At 41.1% G+C, this 25,589-nt stretch overlaps 1 protein-coding gene across 1 annotated transcript; it reads right to left on the bottom strand.

Moving 5' to 3' along the window:
* Nucleotides 1–1,429: 1,429 nt before the first annotated feature.
* METAP1D (methionyl aminopeptidase type 1D, mitochondrial) lies at nucleotides 1,430–23,913 on the bottom strand. The gene is made up of 10 exons (XM_086465968.1): nucleotides 23,877–23,913; nucleotides 23,065–23,231; nucleotides 20,359–20,508; nucleotides 16,798–16,946; nucleotides 16,073–16,115; nucleotides 12,145–12,308; nucleotides 3,308–3,405; nucleotides 2,643–2,690; nucleotides 1,670–1,748; nucleotides 1,430–1,508 (listed from the first exon to the last, which is right to left on the bottom strand). The coding sequence occupies exons 1-10, from the start codon at nucleotides 23,911–23,913 to the stop codon at nucleotides 1,430–1,432; spliced, it is 1,014 nt and encodes a 337-aa protein (XP_086322094.1).
* Between the last annotated feature and the right edge of the window lie 1,676 nt (nucleotides 23,914–25,589).

Here is a 25,589-nt window from a genome sequence, read left to right as displayed (position 1 = left end):
ATCCTCCCCCGGGCAGTGCTGGGTGCCTCTCGGCTCCCACGGCTGCAGCGCGCTGTTGAACCTCTGCGTATTTGTAAACTTGTTGGCTGCATCGTTTGTTTTCACAGGTTTTAAGGCCTTCCAAGCTCCTCTTTGGGAGGAGGGAGCTGAGCAGCTGCCCCGCGGTGTTAGTCGTGTTCGGGGGGGGTCCTGCTTTTTGAAAAGATGCTGTTAGAAACTATTAGAGCTGACAGCTCGCTGTACTCCAGTGAAAACAAACAGCAGAGTAAGAAAGTGGCTTACTTCTGCCCTGAACCACTGAGGGAGCCGGTGCTGAGCACCCCGGTCACCTGCATGCACAACCGGCCAGCCCTCGGCACAGGACCGCATCTGCCTACAATTAAGGGCAAGTTATTTGTACCAAAACCGCACCGCTGCTGCCGCGGGTCTGGGCCACTTCTGGATGTCACTTGCTTATCTTCAAAGCTACCTCGCATTTCACAGCACCGGCTCTTGCTCTGGCAGCCTGTAAGTACCAAGGCCAGACCCGGGGGGGGGGGGGTCAGCAACGGGCTAATTGCAAATCAAACCTTCCACCCCCGGCAGGCCCGGGGCCGGGCCGCAAGTGAGCGCGGGGCCGAGCGGGACCCGCAGCGAGCGAGAACCATCAGCTCCAAACTCTGGGCAGGAGCCAGTGGTCACCATCCAGACCGCAAACTCTTTCGTTTCTGTTAAACGCTTAAGCTGCGGAGTGTCTCCCTTAACTAACGTGGGCACTGCAGAGCAGTGATTATCCCAAACCGGCTAATTCTTCAAGCAGGGCGATTTTTGATCTCCAGAGAAGCATGCTTCGCATCTCATTTTAATCACTTTTTGTGCTGTGCAAAGAGAAATTAGCCGAGACAGGAAGGAGGGGACTGCTGCTGGGAAAGCTGCGGGGGCAAGAGGCTGTTGCTGCTGCCTGCCACCCTCAGGAAACTTTTTTCCATCCTAGTAGAAGTCACAGCCTGGAAAACGGCACTGTGCTAATCGCAGTGAAGACAAATTGACTCCATAGCTCAGCTATAAAGGGAAAATGCAACTTTCCTCTGTCCTCTCAGCTGAACAAAGACCGTGTCATCTGATACGTGTTTGTCCCACATAGGATTTGGAAGAGAGGGGACCCGCTCTCTACCCCTCACCCCAAATAACCCAAACCCTTTGCACTTGTAGGCTGTAATTGGCTGCTTCCAGGGCCACAAACAAGCCAAAGGACTTTTATTAAATACTCACCAGGTAACACACAGAAAGGACTATGTCCAGAGCTGACCTCTCAAGCTGCTTTTTCTGTCCCCTGCAGCAACTTACGCAGCACCTATTCCCCACAGAAATAACAGAAGCCCCCTCTCTGTCCCGACTGAAACTGGAAATCCCAGAAGTACAGCAAGTCCCTCCACTCCTTGCTCCATCTTTAGACTTCTTCCACCAGTTTAGAGAGGACTTCTGCTCCCTCTGAGGTAATCACAACGGTATGTTCAAACTGCGCTGATCTGAAATGCACATTTTGCAGTTATTAGGGGGCAAATGCATCCACCATGCCTGTAAAACTCACCTTTTTTTTTGTTTTTTTTTTTTTTCTTTTTTTTTTTTTCCTGGCTCTCAGTGATCAGTTCCACAGCTTAGGAAAGATAAAAAAAATAAAATCGGGCACCTTTTATTGTCTACAGAAATTGCAGTCCATTTATCCTTCAGAATCTTAAATTTGGGGGATCCTTCCATTATTATTGGCTCTGCAACAAAAAAAACCCAAAGCGTATCTAAAGTTAGTTGCACTCCGGTGCGGACTGTGAAGCAAGCGAGAAAGGGGGGGGTGTTTCCCCACAGGTAGCTCCCCTTCCGCACAGGTCCCATCCTCCCTGGGCCGGCACTCTTGCAACTGAAGTGTGAACGAAAGACGAAATGCCAAGGTAGGAAGTTGCCCGTTCCTCTTTTGTAAAAGCGGGGAATTTTAATCAAGCTTTAATTAAAACCCCGTGGATAATAACCAAAGCACCAACCACACTTACAAACAGCAGATAGTTTTAAATATTCGAATTTTTAAAACCAGCTTAAAATGTTCATTAAATCAGCAAAACAACAATTTTCTTATTTCCCTCTAATTGCCGCGCCATTTAGCCACACAGTGAGAAAGAGGGCTTTTCCCCCAGCAGCTCTCCATGATTGGTATTTAGCACGTTCAGGCTGCGGGGCGAGGCTCTAACTGGTTACCGCCGCTGCAGTCCCCAAACCAAAACAGCAGCTCTGGCAGGCAGCAAATGAGGCACCGGGCTGCTCGCTGGTGAAGCACGGCTTCGGGGACACAATCGCGTCCTTCTCGTCCCCCACAGCCCAAGCGTGCAGGCAGAGTCTCCGCCTCGCCAAAAATACGTTTCAAACATGTCATCTAATAAGATGTAGAATGAACATTTCATTTTCTAAATATTGTCATTTCGAAGTTATTTCACCCAATTGGTTCCTTAACACATTTTTTAAAAAAGGTATTTTAATTCGCTTCCTAAGGGGTCAGTGTCGCCGACATCCGCCTATCTGCACAGATATTTCTATATCCCGATAAAGAAGCGGTACGGATCTGGGCTGCTCTGTGTGTGCTTTTTTAGAGAAAACCATAGCAGGGAGTTACTAACCTACTGTGAACGCCATTCCCTCTTCCATTAACAAATCACTGTCATTGGCTACAAAAGAAAATAAAAATGCGTTTATGGCTGTTGAGGCGCTTTTTTTTTTTTTTTTTTTTTTTTTTTTTTAAGGTTAAACGCAACCAGCACTTGGTTTAAACCCCTTTTTGGCTCGCAGGTACCGCGCACGCCGGTCCCCGCTGTGAACGGGAGCGCCGCCGAAAGCGATCCCAACCCCGGCCGCAGCCGGACCGCCCCGACGGCGGCTCCGTCCAGGCCGGGTCCGGGGGCTTTAACATTCCAGCGGAGTTTCTTCTTTGCCCGTGACAAACTTTGCCGGCGTGGTTAGGGCGCGGGCGGGGTGTGGGGGTGCGGGACACGGCGGCTGCTGCCCGGAGCGGGACGGGGAGGCGGTCCGCGGGGCCCATCTGCCACGAAAACTCCGTTAAACGAGGGATTTGTCCCTCAAAATACCCGCCCGACTCTCAGAAAACGAGGCCGGTGCTGTCCGCCAGCTTCCAAGCGTGGGAAGCCCCCCCGGCATCCGCGCCGGGACCGGCAGCGTGCGTGGGTGTGGGGGCCTCTGCTCGCGTACTGCCCTCCTCGGGTGAGTTCGCCGCCGGCGGTGCAGCCGGCGCGGGGGGAGACGGGTCCGGCCGGCGGGGGCCGCTTACCATGGTGCCACACCTCGGGGTGCCCGTGGAAGTACGACCCGATGCCGTGGCCGACGAAGGAGGGGCAGACCTGGAAGCCACTCCGCTGTGCCACAGAGCTGCGGGGGCAAAGAAGACAGTGTGAGGGAGCATACCCCAACCACCACCTCCCCCGGGCCCTGCCACTGCACTGGTACCTGCAACGGCAGCAGCATCACCTAGCTCCCGCAAGTTCTCACTCTTGCCCCAGCGCCGAGTCACCACTTTGAACCCATTCCAAAAGATGGCAGCCATCGGAGCTAGCACTGGTGAGCCATTGATAGGTTTCAGAGTTAACATGCCTGCCAGTGGAGGCTGTTAGCTCCTGTGCCAGCCCTGCTGTCTAAGCAAAACAGCAGCGTGTCATCTTCCTGTGTGATGGAAGGTAACCTCTTCCATGAGCACACTGGGAACTCATTTTAACATGGGACAGCTAAATGGCAGCCAATTCGTGCAGCCGAGGCCCCAGCACACCACCAAACTACAGTCTCTGCTGAGTCCTCCCTGGGTGCAGAGCCCGTGCTGGGCTGTGTACTCACTGCCTGCACCAGGTTTTCTGCAGAAGAGGGTCCTGCTGTCAACAGGGAGAGTTAAGAGCCCTACTGCTTCCCTTTCAGAATATTGCAAACATTCAGTACTAAAATGTATTGAAACTCCATCAAACCTGGAGTTTCACACTAACTAACAACATATTTCTAACGAACCTATCACCACAGTAGCAAAATCAAATCATAACAATTTTGGCATTTCAGTTGCCTGGGAGATCTGTCCTGTCCTGTGACAGCTTGCCTCAGGCAGGAGCGTCTCTGAGAGCTACCTGCAGGAACACGGCCCAGCACTGATCCCTATCCCATGTTGGGAAAGCAAATTTCTATCCTGATCCCTAGAAACTGGAGGGCCTGGAGATATGTGGGGTGTCTTCTGGCCGCTGGGCCACTCTATGCCTGCAGGCTTCACTCTCAGGCTCTGCCCTTACTCAAGCAGTGGTGGAGGCAGCAGTGGAGGGGGTAACTTGAGGCAGCTCAGTCAGGAGGGCTGCCCACATCCGAAACAGAAATGTGCAGAGATTTCGGGGGACCTCGAAGTGGATTAGAAATGACATAGAAGTTACCTCTGTCCCTTCATATCATTGCCATGCTATTTCTAAAATCAAACAGTAGCAAGACAGGAAGACGCTTAGCCTGAAAAGATTTCGCCTAAAATATTAAAAGCTGAATTTGTTTTAAATCAAGATAGGCATTTAAAAACTTCAGGTTTGCCTATGTTTACACCCGAACAAATGCCTTCTCAGAGTTTGACTACAAGTGGAAAAGTGGCAAAGTTAAGAAACTCAAATAAACCTGTAAGCTTTCCCAGCAATTAAAGCATGTTAAACCCCATGGGGAGGCTCTTATTCAGGTGCAAAGTGGCCTCAGCTTGCTGTGGCAGTAATCCCTTTGCACACCAGGCTTCACAGACCCTGCAGTGCTGGCTCCAGTGCCCGTGGTTCACTGTCCAAGAATTTAATGCCACTGCAATTGGGGGACATGGTGATCCACCACAGCAAAACAGCAATGACATAGAAGAGTTGGGTCAATGGTTAATAATGCTGCAGCATTCAGACCTCAAGAACAGGTTTTAACAGGACTTGTATATTAGCTTTTACCTACCCATTGCCATGACACAAAGACTCATCACATTTCTTTCATTAATTCTGGAGAAGAATGGAACTTTCAAGTTTAGCTGTCTCCAAACGCTGAAGTACTGGTAAAGAGGGTTACCGATAAGGCTAGAAGTTGGGTCTCATTTGGTTGTATTCAAAGTCCAGGCTTTTACCTTATACATAATTTATGTGGAAAAAAACCCATGAAGGTTTATGCAGCAAAAAATCCTACTACAGATAGAAAAGACTTTCTCCCCCTGCCTTTCTATCATGTCACCCATGTCTGGTTCAGAGACTTGGCCCGCTGGCTATGATGACGCTGAAGGCCAAGGAAGAAGTATGGGGAATGGGAAGGAGTTAGAAAGCCACATTACTCAGAAACATACACAAAACAAAATGGAAGATCTCTGGTGACCAAGCCCAGAGCAATGCAGATAATGATTCCCATATGGGTGAAGTGATTCTCTGAAGAGAGATGGGAGAAGCTGTCCATGCAACATGCGATAAACTTTTCTTTCACCTTCTTCTGCAAGTCTTTTTGCAAAAGCATAAACAATCCCACTGACTATTCAGCTTCGCTGATGTCCTTACATAGCATCCCTGACCACTGAAAAAGAATGGTAATTTTTGAGATGTTTTGTATTATTACACCATTTTCCCCCTAGAAAAATCCACCTTCTGTAGTAAGACAGAAAGCTTTTTTCTGTGCAGCTATTCTTGCAAGCACCGTAGCTACATACTCTCCTGCGGGGAGGGGAAGCTTTCACCCCAGCACTCAGCTGCTGCCAAGGAGGGTGGCAGTAGCAGCAGCAGCTGTGTGCTGGGCATCGGGTGCATGAGCACAGGGGCACACAAAAGGCAGTGTTAAGACAGTATCCTGTCCTCACACAGTGAAAGAAGTGGTTCTCGTGCGTTTCAATGGTGAGTTCTGCCACCTTCTTGCCAAACAGCTTGAAAACAACTCTGTTGGCACCAGTACTTCAGTAGTCACTGTCTGTAATCAAAATAGGGGATCTCGGAGCTCACAGGGCTTTGACATCTGTACTGACAGACGTCCATGCCCCTCCTCCTTCCCACTTAATAACGTCTACATACAGAGCTCAGGTATTCTTTACATAAAATGTAATGTGGCCAATGAACCTGAAGTGACACACAGAAAACCTATGGAGAAAATAAGCTGCAGGTATGAAACTCAGCCACATTCAGTCTGGTTTTAGTATTTTCATGTGCTTCAGAAGCACCTTATGGGGAAGTTCACTCCACAACTACTAGCTTTACTTTGGAGTATTTAAAAAATCCTAGTGAGTTCTTACAACCTTGTGGAGTTAAGGGTAAAATACCCAGCTTTCATAAAAAAAAAACAACGCTACTAACTCCAGCTACAACTTGCAAAGGTAATCCTGTAAATGTACATATTGGCTGTAAACGCTGGCAGGGAGGACTTTGAAACAGCTTTGAGAAGTGTGAATTGAACTGTTGATGTTGGTCAGCCTCTCCAGCCTCCAGGACTCCCAGGCTGCGGAATTCGATAAAAAACTCAGGATGCCATGGAGTGGAACATTTTTGCACAAGTTTGCCATTTGCTGCTGACAGCGGCTCAACATTTTGGTCTCGCTGCCTTATTGCCCCGCTCAGGATCTGTCAGCAGTGGCCTTTCTTTCCAGCTTTCCCTGGAAGGCAACCTTACAAGATTGCAGCCCCAACTCCACACGCTGCTCCTTGCAGACAGGCAGCATGAGATCAGGCAGCCAGAGGAGTCCTGATCGCAAGCAGGAAAGCAGCGAAGGTGGGAGGCAGGAGTCGGCATGGCTGAGCTGGGCTGCCTGGCATCTGCCGTGGGAAAGGAGAGCTGCACTGCTGGGTGGATGTGCCAGTCTGCCAGTTCAACTCAGCCGCGGGGTGTGCCCCAGCCAAATTATTTCCAGAGCAAAGGCTGGGGCAGCAAAGCCACACCACACTGACAGCATCAAGGGAAAAAAAAAAGGTTCTTCAGAATAATCATTACTAAAAATATCCATTGACAACATTTATCATCACACATTTTATTCTTTGAGCCATGTTGCATGCTTGGGCAGAGGTGAATTGGGCAGGATTAAAAGTATAATAATTTAATGAGCCCAGTACTTGATTTTATGTTTTGCCACCATGTGTTCCAGCCCAGTGGCTGTGGAGTCAAGAGTACCTGCACTGCTGCTCCTCTTTTGCTGACGGCAAAGCCAGGCAAAGTATCTGGCATCGGGATAGGCCGGCAGCAGCTATGCTAGTAAAGGAACATTACTGAGGGCCAGGCTGTTTGTCTACCTAAACCCATAGGCAGAGTCTCTCATATGCTGGTATCATGCTTCTGAGAGTGGACAGAGACAGGAGAGTTTGGTGCCAGTACCCTCCTGAGCACCCTCTTCCCATGTTGCCAGACAGCTAATTCCCTGAAAGGAGGGATGAGCGTGGAGACATGCATTGCTGTCCTGCCAGCAGCCCAACAGGGGAATTGCCACAAAGCAGCAACAGGCAGGACTGACTCTCTACAAAGCTCTCCCCGATACTCTGGAGCCTCCCCTGAAAGGAGCTCTTGGGTGAGAAATCCCTCCTGCTAAGAGCTGAAAAGCAGGTTGAAAGAATTTCCCTTAGGGGGCTGGCCCTGTGCAGATAGCCTCTAGGAGTACCTATGGGATAACAAGCATCCCAGCTCCAGGGGAAAAAACATTCGTTCATTCTTAGGACTGGAACTCCCTTTTTTTTTTTTTTTTTTTTTTCTTTTGGGGAGGAAACCCCCCAAACCTGCATTTTCTTTTCTTTTTAACAAACTTTGTCACGTTTTCCTCAAGGCAAGTCTGGTCCAGTATTCTCAGCCTTCACTGAAGAAGTAAAGTGGAAAAAAATCCCATTTTCAGCATTGATAGCAACTGCTTCTCTGGGCTTTCTGGTGGCACAAGGGAAGAAGTTGGCTGATCAGACAAGATGGCACAGACTGCTTTGCTACCCACGCTGAACATCCCGGTGAACTCATTCACAGCTAGGGACACTGCTCCTGCAGTGCCAGCTTCTCTCCCCAGGGATGAAACTTTATCGAGAACAGTCTTGCAAAGCAGCATGACATGAATGGCTGAAGTTGCTAAACAAATCTGTCTTACGCTTCTGGGCAGTGAAACACTGAAAGAGACAACAGACCTATGATAATTGTTTTCTTACCTAGGGATCCAAATTAATACTTTTTTTTTTAAAATTAGAAGTGATCATGTTTTTCTTAGCTATATTGTTAGCAAAATGACAACTGAATGGCATATTACCTTTTTTTTAAAAAAAAATTTCTTGAAAACAGCATCAGCCTAAACTAGGTTTGCTTGTGATAAAAATATCTGTTTTGAATAGTACTGTATTATCTAATATGAGAAATTACAAAATTCTACTGGGAAAATATTAAGGTGTTTTTCTCTTAAATAGTAATCCTAGACTGAGGGAATGCACAAGTTCAGGAATTCCCTATAATGACAATAAATGTTGAGGTATAATTAGTAATATTTTTGAAAGCCAACAATTGTTTTTTGAAAGAAAGGTACATTTTAGTTTCAAACTGCAACACAAATTACTGTATTTTTCTTACAATAGTGCTGAACTTTTATTTGAGGTTCTCTGTTACTGAAAGCAGACATGATGGATTGAAATAAAAGATAATTTATTGCAATGCTTACTCTCAAGTGCAAAGAGAAGCGGTGTAATTGTAATTTACAGTAGCTGTCAAGGAAAATCTATCACAGATGACGTTAAAATGACTTATTTTCCCTGAGCCACTTATTGTTTAAATGTGCATAATCTGATAGAAACAGATTTTTTTAAAAATCTGCTTTATATTGTTCTAAATTAATATCAAAACATATACTTATGAGTTAAACACTTTAAACCATTTATTAATGCTTTCATCACTACTATTTTTTCCTAGGAGTTGGAAATTGGTTTATTTAACAATATCACCTTCATGGTTTTTAGCTCTGTACACTCACGACGCTTCCATGTCTCTAAACTCACTGTCTGAAAAGTAGATTTCAAACTAGATTTGTTTCCATCTGAAAGAGAAGTGTCAGAAATGGTAGAAGAAAATGGAACACAGGGCCCGATTCTGTTTGCACTGGAGCTGACCGACAGTTTTGTCACCACCTTCAATAAGAACAGGTTAGCAAAGGTTCATTTTTCTAAGCAAAGTAACTCATGAATCCATGCAATCTTTTATTTGCGCCTGGTAGCTGATGGGATAGGGAACTGCTATACATGAAATACTCAGTGTCAGCTATTGAGCTTCCATAACAAAGACTGAATGCAAACTTACCTCTGCGATATAATTATTCCCAAACCTATTGTAGGAAGGAAATGTTCTGATTATTTGTGCATAAGATATGTTCTGCATATTACTTGAGTGCCTTATCAAAATAATTCTGTTGGAAGAAACCTAGACACATTTCCATTCTGATGGGCCTAAATGTTTTCAGCTTGTAGGTGCTTGTTCTCAGGTATTTATGATATCTAACTCTTCTGAAACTTAAGATTTTTATGTAGGTAGGTATTATATAGTCTGTCTGCATGCAAATGTCAAATGACAAATAACCAGAAACATACAGCTTCACCAAACCAAGGCGATCTTTCAGCAGAGGCAGTGTTAAAGTAGTTCTAAACAAATCATCACATTTAAATCGTCGACACGATAAAATCTTGAGAAATAAAGTTAATGACCTGCTATTTCATATGTAGTTTTGAACAGCTACTAGCTTTGATTAATCTGCTTTTCAAAGGGGGCACTGACTATATATTTACACTTTGCAAGTAAACTGACCTCCGTAACAACACAGCAAAAATCCAATGTCACATTCAATTCTCTTCTTCTTCTTTCTTTTTTTTTTTTTTTTTTTTTTTTTTTTAATACAACTAGAATTAATGTAGTGAATCTGTAATGAAATGCATTATCCTGCATGGAGATTTATCAGATTTTCCAATTGAATGCCATGCTTTGCTAGCACTAGCTGGAGTTCACCTGCATGTTGGTGTGGCGTGTGGCTCTTTTTTGTAAAGAGTTAAGTTGAACACAAAAAAAGGGAACAAAGGTCAGCACCCAGCCGCCACTTGAATGTGAGATTTTTCTTTTTATTCCCCTTGATGTATACTAGGCTCTGTGTTATTAGTCTTAATGATGGAAAATTGTAGTGTTGATACAAATCTTTTTTTCAAAGTAGTAGGCGGGAGCTCCATTTGTTAGTAAGTTTTTTTGTGACTAAAAGCCACGGACAGTACATTTATGTAGCAGTAAAAGGCCTAGATGCTCTTTCCATAGCAGAGCTAATTATTCCTACTGTGACCTTACTGATCTACCCTGTTCCTAGTACATCTCATCTGCACGCCTGTTCCTCTGTGTAGATGGTGTCAGAGAATATGAAAAACCCTATAATGAAACCATTTTCATGATGGAGAAAGGCTACTGGAGTTGCACTTGCTACAAAGAGGCTCAATTATATGAGTAATTGTGATAATTTTCTACATTCATAGCCTTCAATGGGGAAAAAAGAATGAGAGCCACAAAGGAAAATTACTTTAACAAGAAAGTACAGAGAGTAAAAATGGAAGAAGAGACAAAAAAGGGGAAAAAAATAACCAGAAAAAAAGTTTAAAAAATAGATCTGGAGGGAGGAATAGTAAGACAGGGAGAACAACAGAAATGCTCAAAAAGCCTATGTGCAGCTGTGTTGCACAATTAAATTGAATTTTTTTTCTGCAGTTGATGAATGTGACTACTGCAAATGTGCCTCTGTAGTTAGCTATCATTTGTTGTTCCGTGACAGGAAAAGGATAATTACCTCTCAGAGAGAATCAAAGGCTGACATGCCCTTTAGACACAGCCATGAATGCAGAGCTCGATAGAATGCTTGAATAAGAATCCAGTGTTCTGTGCCCCCTTCTACTCAAGAATAAATTTTGTTAAAATGCAAGAGCACCACCAGTAAATTTGTTGAACCCTAGGTGTTCAAAAATATGAGGTGCATCTATCGACTCATCCCATTTGCAAAAATAAAACTACATTTTGAATTCACTTCTATTATATTCATGGACAGTAAGATAGTGAGATATGCATTAAATTTCTTTTCCCAGTAGGGGTCTGATTCAACATTTCCTATGAAAGAACAGAAAGACACTATCCTTTTTCTCCAGGCTAGTTAGCCTATAATTTAAAACTGTCAAAAACACAATTTTATACAAAGTCTTCAATAAAAGCTTCTCAGATATAACCCAAAGAGGTTTTACTAAAGTTTGATTCAGACTCTGTTACAATATTTTTAAAGCTATAAATATGTCTAACTGATATTTTGCCGTTCTCCTTTTTCCTTAAAGTATTTGAAGATTTACAAAGAGAAAAAAGCAGCATCCTTTCAAGGTGACTAAGCCTTGCAGCTTTTAAGTAATCAGAATGTATTCAATAGCATGTTGGGACCATTAATAGTCCAGAGAAGTATTGCTTAATGAAATGCATACGATATATGTCTATTTGTTTTTTTTGGCAAACATTTTAAAATAATCCATAGGTACCTTCAAAGAACTAAGCCTTCTTCCCGTATTTTTATTCAAAACTGCCAGCATAAGAGTCATGACTACATTTAGGTGAAGACTAGAGAGATGCAAAATAGGGAAAAATTTCTGAATGTGAGCTCTTTTTTCCCTGTGACTTTAGTATGCACTGCTCTTTATAAGATCACAAGCTCTTGAGTTAAATATTTTTGTTCTTTTTAAACAGAGACTTACTTATGTTGACTAATTCCTTTGTAACATTTGTTATTGCTATATAATGAAAACAATCGTTTCTAACCTTCTTACATCATTAGAGAGATAGGGTGTAGTTTCACACACAAATAAAAAAATAAACAAAAGACCCACTGCAAATCACATTGGTTAATTTAAATCTATCTTATGAATATCTTTGACTCTTTATACAGTTATCTTTGCTGACTCTAGTATAATTCACTTTAAAAAAAAAAAAATCTCTTACCCAAGGAACAACATTATAGCTTGGCAGTTCACATACTGATATCAGACTGAAATGATGGTTTTGAATCATAAAACATGTCATCAGCTTTATACCAAACCACCAATAACCTTTGTCCCATTTGCCAGCCCTCCCTTTACTTGTCAATATAAGGCTTACCTGATTGTGTTTCCAATTACAGAGAAGGGAGCCCCTGGTCTGCAAGCTGCAATTGCTTCATCTCTACATTTCCTGGCAACCTCCACTAACTTTTGACCAGATTTATCCACATTGCCCACCAAAAAGGTTTCAGAAGTGTCACCATGGTAGCCATTGTAATACACCTAAACATATGCAGAAATGTGAAGACATTTTCTCATTTTGCATCCAGAAACAGATCATCTCCTTAATTAAATCTATTCTTTTTAGGAAGGAGCTATATATTGCAAGAGATAAACCATAGGTAAGCTGTATTTGTGAGAATGAGACACTGGAAAAGCAAAATATTGCAGGAAAGAAAGAAGCATTAAAGATTTCAAGGTGCGTAAGTGTTGCCAATTAAAAATTCAAGAAAAGCAAAAGTTGTGCATTGCTGCCCAGCAGTGCACCAGACGATGACATTGCTCAGCTACAGGACGTGAGGTTAACTGGGTTGTATGCACGAAGATGTGTGGGGGCCATGAATGGGCTAAAGGGGGCCTTGGAGGCTGTTGAGTGCCCACCCACCCCGGCCACCTGCCCCTGGGGCCAGGGACTTGCTTGGACCCCACAGGAGTAGGGCATCGAGCCCTGGTCCTGGCCATGGGCACTAGGAGACCCGTTGGCATCTGGCAGGGACACCCGCACCTCTGCAGCCAGGATCCCCTGGTGGGTTTTTGAGGTGATGCTCTGCACAGCTGGATGAGAGGTGTACACTGCTACCAGCGTCCAGAAGGAGTCCCACAGAAAGCATGGGCCAAATCCACTGCCAGCCATTGCATCTTTTCTTTAATCTCGTTTTTAATCTATAATGTGGCATTAACATTGGATTTTACTTCTGATTTTCAGTGATGAATTTTGAAAGAGAATAAATGTAGCATTCTGGCACTGCAAAGTTTCACATGCTGAAAACATAGCACCCTGTTGAATTAATTACATATTGGGTTGTTTGGGTTTTTCTTGACATTTCATAGGTTTTAAACTTCAGGTCTCCAGAACCTCTCTCCTGGGCACAGGAAACCCTGGCTATGCACCATGGAGCTCTGCAGTGCACCATTAAAATGGGGCTTGCAGCTCTCTGCAGTATGGCAGGCAGGCACATAATTGTAAGACCAAGTCAAATTTCCCTACTGAAAGACAAATTATAATGCTGCACAGTTTTGATCTTCTAAACATTTTTTCTCCTCTAAACAGTGGGCAACTATCCTTCTAGGACTAATAACTCACTAAGCTTGAAGCACTGAACTTTTGCCACTGGCAAGCTATTTGTGAAAGACAGACTCACATTCTTTTTGTTTGATCCCAAACTAAAAAAAAAAAAAAAATTGGCTACAGACAGTTTATCCCAAGGCCAGGTTTGTATTCAGGCTGGGAGGTGAAGCATACGCAGGCAGTTAGAAGCCTGGAATGTTTTAAAGAAAGGTGAGTGCCAGCAAGGGCCCAACCATGTTGCCACTGCTCTGGCAGAGAACAGCTACGATCCCACGCTCTACACACTTCTGTCAATCCAGACTGCCACTAATTTTTTTTTTTTTTTTTTTTTTTTTTTAATTCTAATGCCCATTGGGCAGGTAGTTCACATTTAAACTGAACTAGTTCATTTTTAGCTCTAGCAAGTACAATACACAAAACCCCAGCATTAAACATCATCATCCTAGAAAAGCAAATACAGATTTAAAGCATAGAAGAGCTTAAAAATAGTAATAATATTTACTGCGGCCCATCAACTGCAATTACATATTTTTTGACGTTAATAAGCTACAACCACAGCAATTGTAGCACACTAATTCCTTAAAAGTCAATGAAAGAACCAACTTGTAAGAAACATTAACCTGGTAACGGCAGGCTGAAAACTGCACTATGCTGAGGATTCAGTGATGGCTAATGCTACTGTTTCTACAGCAAAATACATTTTAAAGGCTACATTATTCAAGCCAATAAAATCTGTATTTCATCTATTAAATACTACCATCTTAATTGTGCAAAACCGGATTTTTTCTTCAAATAATTTGTACATAGCACGAAGTGTTTACACTTAATAACCAGAATATTATTTAATCATTTTATAGAACCTGTACACAATTGTAAACAATTTGTTGTGCAATATTTACTTTGATTTTTCTTCTGTCCACCTGTGAAATGTCCCAGTTTTGCTCATTAAAAATAGGCTAAAAGATGAGTTAGCAACACTGAAAAGTACTATTTTTTCCTCAGCTATTTTGGAACTGAGCAATTATCAAACACAGCACAGTTCAGTTTTAAACGATAAAAAAGTCTTAGACAATCAGCAATTCCCATCCTTGCAGGAATCTTCACATTCACTGAAACGTCAAGATTTATTTTATTTGATGAGGGTAAACAGAAAAGAAATAAAAATAGGTCTTAAAAAGACCAGTAACACTTAGTCAGCCATTATTTGTAAAGCAGAGCGGACAAGATATGCACACCTTGTTAATATAAAAATGTTTCGTTTAGTTTATCATGGAAAGTATCTGCGAAATGAATCTACACTTTTTTTTAATCTAAGGCGTCATTACTATCCTGACAGTAAAAAACAAAAAAATAAAATGAACCTTAATGAGATACAAAGAAATCAGATGTTAAATCCTTAGTTGTTGCAAACTGATTTAATCTAATAAAAAGCAAAGCTACATCAGTTCACCAAAGTAAAAATGTATGTCAAAAACATACTTTAAAAATGACAGATCGCACTGTGTAAAACTGATAGTATTCTACAATTTGAAAGTATGGAGATGGGAAAGACTTTAGAAAGATTAAAAAACCAAACCAAACCAAATTCTAGATCATACGTGAGTATACCATGGGAAGAAGGTCACTGACCCTGATTTTAATAGAAAAAATATTTTAGAAAGCTTCAAGCTCATGCTCAGAGGTAGGTCTGCTGGAGATTTCTCTGCTCCTGCCTGAAATTTGGGCCCATGGAAAATAGTATCAATTTGCCAAGAGTTTCTTTAACGATTAAAAAGGCTTGTTTTTATGAGATGTTACTCTTTTGTATGTGCTATATTATTGCAAAATAATGGTGGGATCCAAGACACGCCCGTGTGCATGTTAGAAATAAACAGCACTTTGGGAAAATAAAAGCATGCACAGTAAAAAGAAAAAAAGCTTCTGCAAGAGATGAATAATATATTTTTTTTAATAAATGAAACGAGAATTAGGTTTCCAGTTTCCGTACTTTCCTGCTCCTAAGAAAATCCAGACAGTGCTTATTTAAATAGCTATAATTGACCATTCTCTGGAAATATTAAGTCACAGTTATATCACACTATTTCTGTTTCTGCGCAAAAGGTTCAGGGCTTTTATACCAGAAATGGAACACAACACTACCTTCGGGGATTTTAATAAATGTAGGGAACACTGCTAGCAAAAGAGTTGCTGTCCAAATAGACTGACATACACAGGCCAATGTAGCCTCTAATGACAGAGTAAGATAATGACAGGCCCCACTCAAAATCAGCAGGAAGAGGAAGATCAATCTTGGCAGAGTGAAGGAAAAATGCTGGCTTTCTTCATGTTAGCTCATCTCATACATATCTATCTTCAGCTGCTGCCCAGTACTGTGGTGCTCTGCATTAACTACACAGTGGATCAATAACAATTACACCTTCTCAAAAACATGACACATAGCAGGATTGGGTTGACATTTCACTTAGGCCAACATTGATCTCAGTGCATCTGATTCCAGTCCTAAATTCAAGTCAGGCCTGGGTCTAGCTGGAATAAACACACAGTTAAAAACAAAAAAGGAAACCAGCTGCTTGTGCCTTGGCTCAGAAGTAAACAGCACATCCATCTGTGCATCCCCCATCTCCAATCCACTATTCTTCCTGTTGCTACTAGTGATTCTAAAGTTGATCAAAGACTATTTTTTATATGAATTACTCACCGTGACATCAATGTTGATAATATCTCCATCCTGAAGAGGTCGACTGAAACATAAACAGAAAAAAAAAATAATGGTGACAGACAGTTCCCAACAAAGGGAATATAAGAATAAACACCTAATGACACATACATAAAAAAACAGGGGGTAGATATTTTGTGATGAAGGAAGGCAGAGGCAAACAGAATAACCATTTTTAATGTTCAGCTCTCACTACTTAGAGAACAAGTGTAGCTGAATATAAAATAATGAGAAACAACTACCAGAAAAAACATATCAACACCTGAAAAATCTACCATTATATTTATTCTTTTTCTCTCACTAGGGTTCATATTTTACTTTGTGAGTAGCTGAATGTATTGCAAATAAAAAAAACCCCCACACATAAATTCAAATATATTTATTCCTTACCCTATACTTATTTTGCTGGAGGGGAAAAAAAAAAAATAAAAATCAGACTCTACTGTTTGGGGCTTTTTTCTATAAACTCTAAAGGCATTACACTATTTTTTTTAGTGTCTGGACAAACAGGGTAATATTTTTTTTTCTATTTCACACACATTTCTATAACATCTGTCAGCATGGTGCAGTAACATGATATGCATCTGCAATACATTTACATACAACATCTAGTTAAGCCGAAGTATGTTCAATATTAAACACAATTTATTAATTCCAGTTTAACATTTTCATTCCCGGTGGTAAAATGCATATTATTGGGGAAATACCTGTCAGGAATACCATGACATACCACGTTGTTTACAGAAGTACAAACAGATTTTGGAAAACCTCCATAGCCCAGAGGTGACGGATAGGCATTCTGTCTGATTATTTCATGATGAACAATGGAATCTATTTCTTCAGTTGTCATGCCAACCTAAAATATCAAACATAACATCCTGCTAAAAAAGCAAAGATAGTTTCTCATATTTACCGAATGTTATTGCAGCCAAGCATTTCAATGAAATCTTGGATGTTTCAAATACGCTGCTTTGATACAAAACACTGATATACTTCATTGATATATTGGACATTTTTTTTTAATGAGAAAAAGGTTTTAAATAAAGCAAGCAGTAGAAACGAGCACTCAAAGGTTCCTCGAAAACCTAAAATACTGTCTACTTCCTTTCCGTTCTTTTTTCCACATGTGCTTTCTCAAAGATAGCAATTTTCCATGGCATCTTGTTTCAGTAGCTCTACAGAAAGGTTTGGTTTCAGTGCTTTCAGTCCTTTAAAACACAACATTACTTTCCCTTTTTATTCGTAAAAGAAAGGATCTTAATTCTTGTAACTGCCTATTACATTTATCATAATGTATTTGTGTATTTTATGAAATTGTTTTCCAAGTATTCTTTAATTCTATGAAAGATTTAAATATTTGGCTTCATATCTCAAGGATATTTTACTTAAAGTTGCCATAGCCTGGATGATCACAGTGAATCTACAAGCACTTATCCATCATTTTTAGAAATCTTAATTTTTATGCTTTACATTTTCTAGATTCATCTTTTTCTCACAATTTTACATATTAAAAAAAAAACCCCTCTCATAAATCATTCAGCCATTTTCTGAGTATCCGTGGAGTGGAAAATGCATACGCTTAAAATAACATTCTTCTCGCGTCTCTTTCGGATCAACTCTGCCTCTGGAATGGTTAGAGCTAAAATCTGAAATTTGGTAGGGAAACCTCCCTCATTGAGAAGAAGTGCCTTTGAGGATTCCTTTGCAAATTGATTTTGATTTGAATGAGTTTTGAGTCTTTGAAAGTCATACTTCATACACATCCACTACAGTGGCTGTGATTTCAGAGGAATTTTTAGTAACATGGAATACAGGTAGGCTGCGGTGCAGGAGGGATGCTTATCCCTATATTGAAACATTCAGTGATCATGCACAGTGAATACAGTGAAGTGCACTAACGTACTGTGCTGAGGTTAAAACCAGGTCTATTTGCTCAGCCTGCATCTTGTTCAGCACGAAAACATGGCTGGGCAGATGAGGAGTGATGAGCCCACTCAAGACCAGGATTTGGGGTTACTGTGCAACCCCCCTGCTTTGCAGTAGCCATTGCAGCCTCTGCGCTGGGGCAGCAGCCACAGCCTTGGCACACGGTCTGTATTGGATACTGCAGCCATTGGTTCTGGATAAACACAGGTTTGTTGCTCCCTCCTTCGCTCACCCGTCTATCATATTCAGCCCACAGACAAACTGAACTGCTGTGTACCAGACTGGGTGCTGTCTGCTGCTGCTCTGCTCAAGGAGTTCGACATGGCTTTTGGACACTCAGCAGACAGATCTGTGCTCCCTGCATGGCAAGCTTACATGCTACAGAAAGTTCTGCTTTTAACAGCATCTTCTTTACTTTTAAAGGAGCTTTTGCTAGCTGGGCAAGGTTGAGGAGGCACCTATTGTGCACCTCATACCTTATTTGGGATGGGGCAATATGATGGTATCTAATAAAATATTTCCATGTCAGTCATAGAATTTGCTGTTTTATTCCCAAATCTTTAACTCAAACCCAGGAAATGCTATCATATGTAATACTACATTGTATTCTTAAGTCCCACAGGAAGTAAATATCAAAACCATGCTCAGATCAAATGTTGCCTCTCTGCATCAATGCATTATAATGCACCTTTGTTATATTGGGGGATGTTACTGCCATTAGCTAAAGCACAGGAGAGAGCTGGTTTGGAGGGTTGTGTGCAAGGCACGTTCCGCAAGACAACAGGAACAGGTAGAGGGATGGGACTCTTCAGATACAATAGGAATGCAGAGTCTACTTTATGAGAATAGCCTAAAAGAGTTCCGTTTGTTTAGTCTGGTACACTGAAAGCTGTAATAGCTCTATTATTGTGTGAAGGGGACAGACTCAAGGAAAGGCAGGAAGCTGTTTAAATTAGAGTGATGCTGGCACAAGAACAAGTGGGTATAAACTGGCCACACACAGCATCAGGCGGGAAAGCAGAAGACGCTCGCTGTTGATGAGGGAGGGTTTTGGAGCACCCTCCCAGTCAGAGGAGTCTTGGCCAAACACTTACTGGTGTACAACAGAGCTCACCACCTGTCTGCAGCTGACCTAGACAGCAGTCTTGGCACCACAGCCCCACATGCCACCTCCCTCCCAGTCCACAGCTCCTGGTCACATAATTCTTACTTTACACACTTTCTTGTTCCAAAACTTTTGTTACATGTATGTAATATTTTGCTATTATGTATGATTTGGGCACATACTATGAACTGCATCATAAGCTGCACACATATGTATTTTACACATGCTAACAGCCAAAGTGAAAAGCTGCTCTCACTCAAAACCCACATTGCACCCTGATCCTTCAGAAACACGTATACACCCTTAACTTCAGTAAGTTTTACTGTACTGGGAAATAATTGCATATAAAGAAGTTAAACACACACGAGCCTATGTAAGATTAACACTCCATGCAGTTTTGTTATTGGCCACCGCAGCTCCAGAATTAAACCTCTGGGACAGTGTGATGATAGCTGAAATAAAAATGCATGGTAAATTGATAATTTTTCCCCCTTTTAAATCAATGGCATTGACCTACAGTCCCCATCTATCTCTGCATCTCATAGCTACTCAACCCATTTTACCCTATCCAGTGTGCTATTACATGTAATACCAAGGCAAGGCTAAAAAAGCACTCCTTCATCTGCAAAACCTGTTAGTAGGCTCCTCCCAGTACATTTTAACTTGGGAGGTTTCCCAGAAAGCATACAGTAGAAACATTACCGGAAACCATGAGGCTTTATTATCAATGCACTCTGGAAAATTGTGTGGAATTTGGCAGCTGTTTTTCCCAATGACAGCTCTACAAGTCATGCCAGACCCTGCAGGACAGTGAGGGGCCAAAGGATGGACAGGAGTAGAGGAGGCAGCCCAGCCCTTTGGACTTGCACACATGTGGAGCATGAAAGCATGACATACGAGGAAGATGAGCCATGAAAGGAAAGGAAAAAATGTAGTGTGGGCCTTATGAGAAACTCACCTCATTTGGCATAATCTGAACAGAGGGTATTAGAGAGGGATACTACACCTGAGCCAGCAACTCATTCTAAGTACTATATAGGTCCAAAACACAGAAATAATTAAACAGGCATATCATGTACTGAATCAAAAGTTAATAAATCCTTCTTTTTTCAGGATCTAACTTAAAATTGGATGCAAATTAAGCGAAAGTTAAAAAAAAATAAAAGTAGAAAAAAAAACCCAATAAGTGAAAGCATAAAAGACATTCAAGCTATTATGGGACTTGTGTAATTGTTACCTTTAAGCCCTTTCCAGCCAGAAGCAGGACATGACGGGCCAATTGACAAGCTTGACGAAGCCCTCGAATCTGATCTTCATTCTTAATTTCTATGTTGTCTCCCCAGTCTGGTACAACGCCTGTCGTCACATAGTCTGGCTTCTTTATGTGCTTGGAGAAAAAGGATTGAAAATGAAGATCAGAAAACTGAGCATGACAATGGGATCATTTTCTCAGATACTGCCTCCTGCTTCATGGCAGCTTGCCCTTTCTGTCGTAGTATCGACCTTCCTAAGCCATCAGGGCAAACCCTCAAGGCTGCCTCAGTATTTCTTCCACTGCCCTTTTGAACTTAACATTGCCTGTTACTACTGACTTATACAGTCTGTTAGCCTTCCAGTGCTGAAACCCCAGATACTGCAGCTGACTTCCAGCACAGACAGTCACAAGTTTTGAAATTGTGAGAAAGAGACTTAAACCCTCTTAATTTTCTTTTGCAAAGAGGTACATTTTCTGCACAAGGTATCTAAGCACTGGAACTGATGGGACAAATATACAGAAGGAGGCTCAAAAATAAAACTGATCAAATCCTCCATTTCTTGCTCAGACAAAACTCCTATCAACTTCCATGAGGTTGCTTTTTGACTGAGAACCTCAGGATTTAACTTATTTTAATTTAGAGGTTTTTACTTATCAATGTATTTCATATGCTGTGCCCAAATTTTTCCTTCTACAATGTTATGCAAGGGTATTTGCTGAGTCAAGGAAAGTGTAATAAACTTCATTTTTTCCACACATAAATTTATCAGCCCTCGTATAGAGGTGAAATTTCATTTCTGATTTTCTGAAATCCACAACAATTTCACAACACATGTATAAACACAACAAACTAATGATAATGGTAACATCTCGCACAGAGATGGAAATGTACTTTCTCTCAGAGGGGCCTGGGCTGTTTCACTGGCTGGGGAGGAGTCTCTTTGCCCACCACAGCTGGGCTGATTCTCTGCCACAGCAGCCCCAGGTGGAGTTCTGTACTAACTTCAAAAAATACAGAATCAAGCTGGCAAGCAGAAAACAAAGTGGGCACTTGAGCTGCACACAACAAGACCACGCAACAGCAGGGTGTAGGAGTAAAGACGAGTGGGGCAACCAATTAGCTCTAGCAGGACTTCAAATAAGATGACTATTGTTACTCCTACAGGTATTTAATTTCTACTCCGATAAAAAGTGAAACTATCTTTAGTGGACTTACATCAACAGATTTTCAGATTTACACTTCGTTCAAATTAATGGCATATCAACCTTAACAACAACCTATTGCAGTAGTTTGGGACTTAATTTAGAAAAAAACCCACCATTTGCTGGATTAGCAACTCCATGCACAGCAGCACCCTCGCTTTCCCCTTCGAGGGTACTTATCTAGTAACTGCTGAGACTTGACCCTGACAACCTGTAAGTTAAGTGAGAAGCCCAAAGCAGCATACATACAAATGTCTGTGTATACAGTTTTGCACCCATATTTTGAAAAACCCCCATGTTATTTCAACGGGATTTTTGGCATACTCTGTATAAAGTAATAACTTTGCCCTCAAGTTTTCAGTGTTGAAGAATTGGACTGATCTTTAGACAGCCTGAGAACTCTGATCTGTGAAGACAACTTTTCAGTATGACAATATATTTCTCCCTCTTTATCCTAAAAGAAGCATCTAAACACAGAAAAAAAGGTTGTAAGTTCTAAAATTTTTAAACTTTTGAAAATATACAAAGCATGCAACCCTATGTTCTCCCTGTACACAGAGCTTCCAGCGCCTCTTACATGTAAGAGCCCTACATCCAGCATCCTTAACTGCTCTCCTATCTAACAGCTTTTTATTATTTCTGGCCCATAGAAATACTCTATATTTTGCATAAGAAAGCTATAGTGAAATGAAAAGTAAAATTTAAAAAAGTACTAATACAGTACTAATACACATCCTGAAAAGCACTGTTTAGAAAGGGTACTTTGGTTTTCTTTTGGCTAAAGGAAAGATACTAAACAACTAATCTGTTTGCTCCAATTAAAAGGAAAAAAAAAAAGGGAAAAAAAAAAAGGGAAAAAAAAAAAAGAAAAGGGAAACCAGAAGTGAAACACATGTTAAAATTGCATGAAAAAGTTCCTTTTGGCTCTAAAGTAAATAAAAATAAAAGTATATGTTACAAGAGAAAAAAACACAGTAAAGGTGAGTTTAGAATGTGCAGTGGGGTTGTGGGGCAGCTACCAGCAGGTATTGTACGTTCTCTTCCTAAATCTGACATAACCAATTAACAAAACCTTCAGCAAAATATAAACATTTTTATAATTAGCTTGCTAGAGATTTATACAGAAAAGGACTCAGATGATCATGAATGATTCCTACTGACTTTTGGTAGGACTGTCTATATTTGTCCAAAATGAGAATCTGGACCCAGAAGTGTTAAGGGTTGACAGATGAATATTCCACATTTATACTAACATAACTGAACAAGCCCCAGGTTTAAACTCCCTGATAACCAGATACCTCACTGTGTTTAATATGGTAGGCAGCTGAAAACTTCTTTCACCAGCGCTCCTATTTCAAATACCAGACCAAGCAATAGGACGCTGATCCAAACCCCCAGCTGTTGGACAACACACACACTTGATCATGCCTGCAGTTGAACTCTGTATTGACTGAAGAACAGATTAGATAACAGAAATTGCAGTACCTTAGGAACTGGATGAGCTGGAGAAACTGTGGCTGGCCAAACTATACTATAAGCAGTATTTCTTTGTCCCTGAAGAAACAAATATCTTCGCTGTTGATTGCTTGACTGCCTGTGCAGGTAGATATGACTGCATGAAGAAAAGATTACGTGGCAGCCAGTCACAGAACCTGTTAAGACATAAGTTAAAAGTGGTTAATATTTTTTTCTACTACCACATCACAAAATGGAAAGTATGCAAAAAGAAGGGCATCATGTCAAACAAACCACAGAACTCGTGTAGAGCCAAGGGTAGCTCAAATTGTTCAAATCTTGTACCATTAAAGAGAGAGCATTAACACTGAAAAGTAACAAGAACAAAACAAAGCTTTATAAAATACCAGATCCTTTTTGGTTCGATGTGTTAAAAAGTAGGGTGGGTAAATTCCCCAAAGCTTACAGTCAGAAGTGACGCTCCAGCTGGCGCCTGCTTAGAGCAGTTTGCACGGCTAGAAGCTGCACCGTTCAAGGCTTGGCAAAACAGTCAATAAGTTACAACAGCAAGGAACGACAAGAGAAAAAAATGATCTAATGTTGATTTCGGACAGTATTTTCAGCTGTAGTTTTGCAGAATTGGTCACAGATTTGAGTATAACCAAGTTAATGTTGCTCTTGTCATTTGCAACAAGACACAAGGAACGGGGTTCAATGTGTCCTGCCTAGCAGGGCAACAGAACAAAATTCAAGAGGTATTTTTAATCTTGGCCAAAGGCAATTGAAGGGACTAAAATTTGTAATCGACTTGGAATATTTGAATCAATTTGCCTTTAACTCACATGGGAATTCAGGATGACAATTCATCAGAGTATTCATTGCTCAGACTTAGTTGTCGGGCAATAACATATTTTGCCCCCCCTTAAAACAAAACCAAAAAAAACACAAAAGAAAAAAAAAGAAAAAAAGGGGAAAAAAAGGGCACTGAGGCCTAAAGGTTGCCAGAGACACCAAAAACAAAACAATGCATCACAAAAGATTATGCTAGCATCGAAACTGGGAAATATACTAAATTCAAAAGGATTATTGACACTGCCAAATTAAACTACAACTACACGTAGTGCATATTTCCATTACTCAAACATTCTACAATCCAAACAGAGCTGGTTTTTGAAACATAATTTTTTTGAAACATAATAGTTAATCCGCTTCTGAAAAATGTCATATGTATACAAACAGAAGAGCAATCTTGTGGCAAGTTACCCATATGAATAATTACTCTTTAGTAAAAAGGAAGTATTTTTGTTTAAACAGAAGTAACTAAACATTTTGTATATGACAGAAATTAAGAAATTAACCTATTGCATGTTTTGAAACTATGTAAAAATGATTTTTTTTTTTTACCAGAAGAAGAGTTTCTTCCACATCTTGCTTTTATTTTGTTGTAATTTCCTTCTTTTCCTTTGGATACATTTATCATGTCTAGATGGAGAAATTATACTTCCACATGCAGACCTGGCTTCATAGACAGCCCGTTTACAACATTCCATGATATACAGGAGATTCGAGTTACGCACCTTTTTTGGAGCCCCAAACCCCAGAATGAATGAAATAGTTGCACGGGGTTTGCTTCAGAAGTGTACCCGACTGTCTCTTTGCACACTGATCAGTGTACATTTAGTTACCAATATCTGAAAGGTTGTAGAGGCTTTTATTCAATGCAAGCAAATTTTTACTGTTTTTTGTTTTGGTTTTTTTTTTTAAATTATAGGTAAGTAACAAGGCAGAGTTGGGAGAGCAAGGCTCAGATCAAACTCTTTGTATGACCTAGGTACCCCAATGGAAGTTGCCTGCTTCAAAGGGAAATAGAGTGTCTCCATGGAAGTGGAGCTGCTCGATTAACAGAGGGCCAGATTGGTTTGGTGATGTTTTAATTATAATTTAATCAACAAACTCATCATCTACTGCTTTCCTAGGGTCTGCTTCACAAGAAAAAAATAATTGTCCAATTAAAAAAAAAAAAATTCCGGGCCATCTAACCTGCAGAATGTATAAGTGCATCCAAAGAGGCCAAAGCATCCTACAAACTTCCTGTCTGGTTTGCACTCATGTCTGGAAGCTGGAAGCATAGAATCTGCTGCAGCAGCAACTCTTGGGCCATCAGAAGTAGCAATCAAGCTGCCACTGTAAGCAAAAGTAGCTCTTTTACAGAGTGCAGTGGCAGTACTTTGTTCTTACCACAGCTGAAGGTATTATAAATATATTGAAAACCCACACTCGCTGATGTGGTCAGCTAACATGGACATCAATATGTGATCGTGTATTTCAAATGTTCTCCTTGACACATGGCATGATGCCTGGGCACTTTGTCCACTGTGCAAAAGTTTAATTGGGGAAGAAAAGTTGCAAGTGTACTTGTCGATTATTCAACAACAAAACTCCAAATGTCCCAAATACACACTCTCAAATACATTAAACCAGTTTATATTAATGGGTGCATGCCTATCGACTATCCCACATTCAGAAGGGATACCTTTTTATTTGGAATAAAATTT

The sequence above is a fragment of the Leptosomus discolor genome, chromosome 5 (assembly GCF_034619465.1).
Source record: "Leptosomus discolor isolate bLepDis1 chromosome 5, bLepDis1.hap2, whole genome shotgun sequence".
NCBI lineage: Eukaryota > Metazoa > Chordata > Aves > Leptosomiformes > Leptosomidae > Leptosomus > Leptosomus discolor.
The sequence above is the reverse complement of the archived record's forward strand: the minus strand, read 5'-3'. Positions and strand labels throughout refer to the sequence as shown.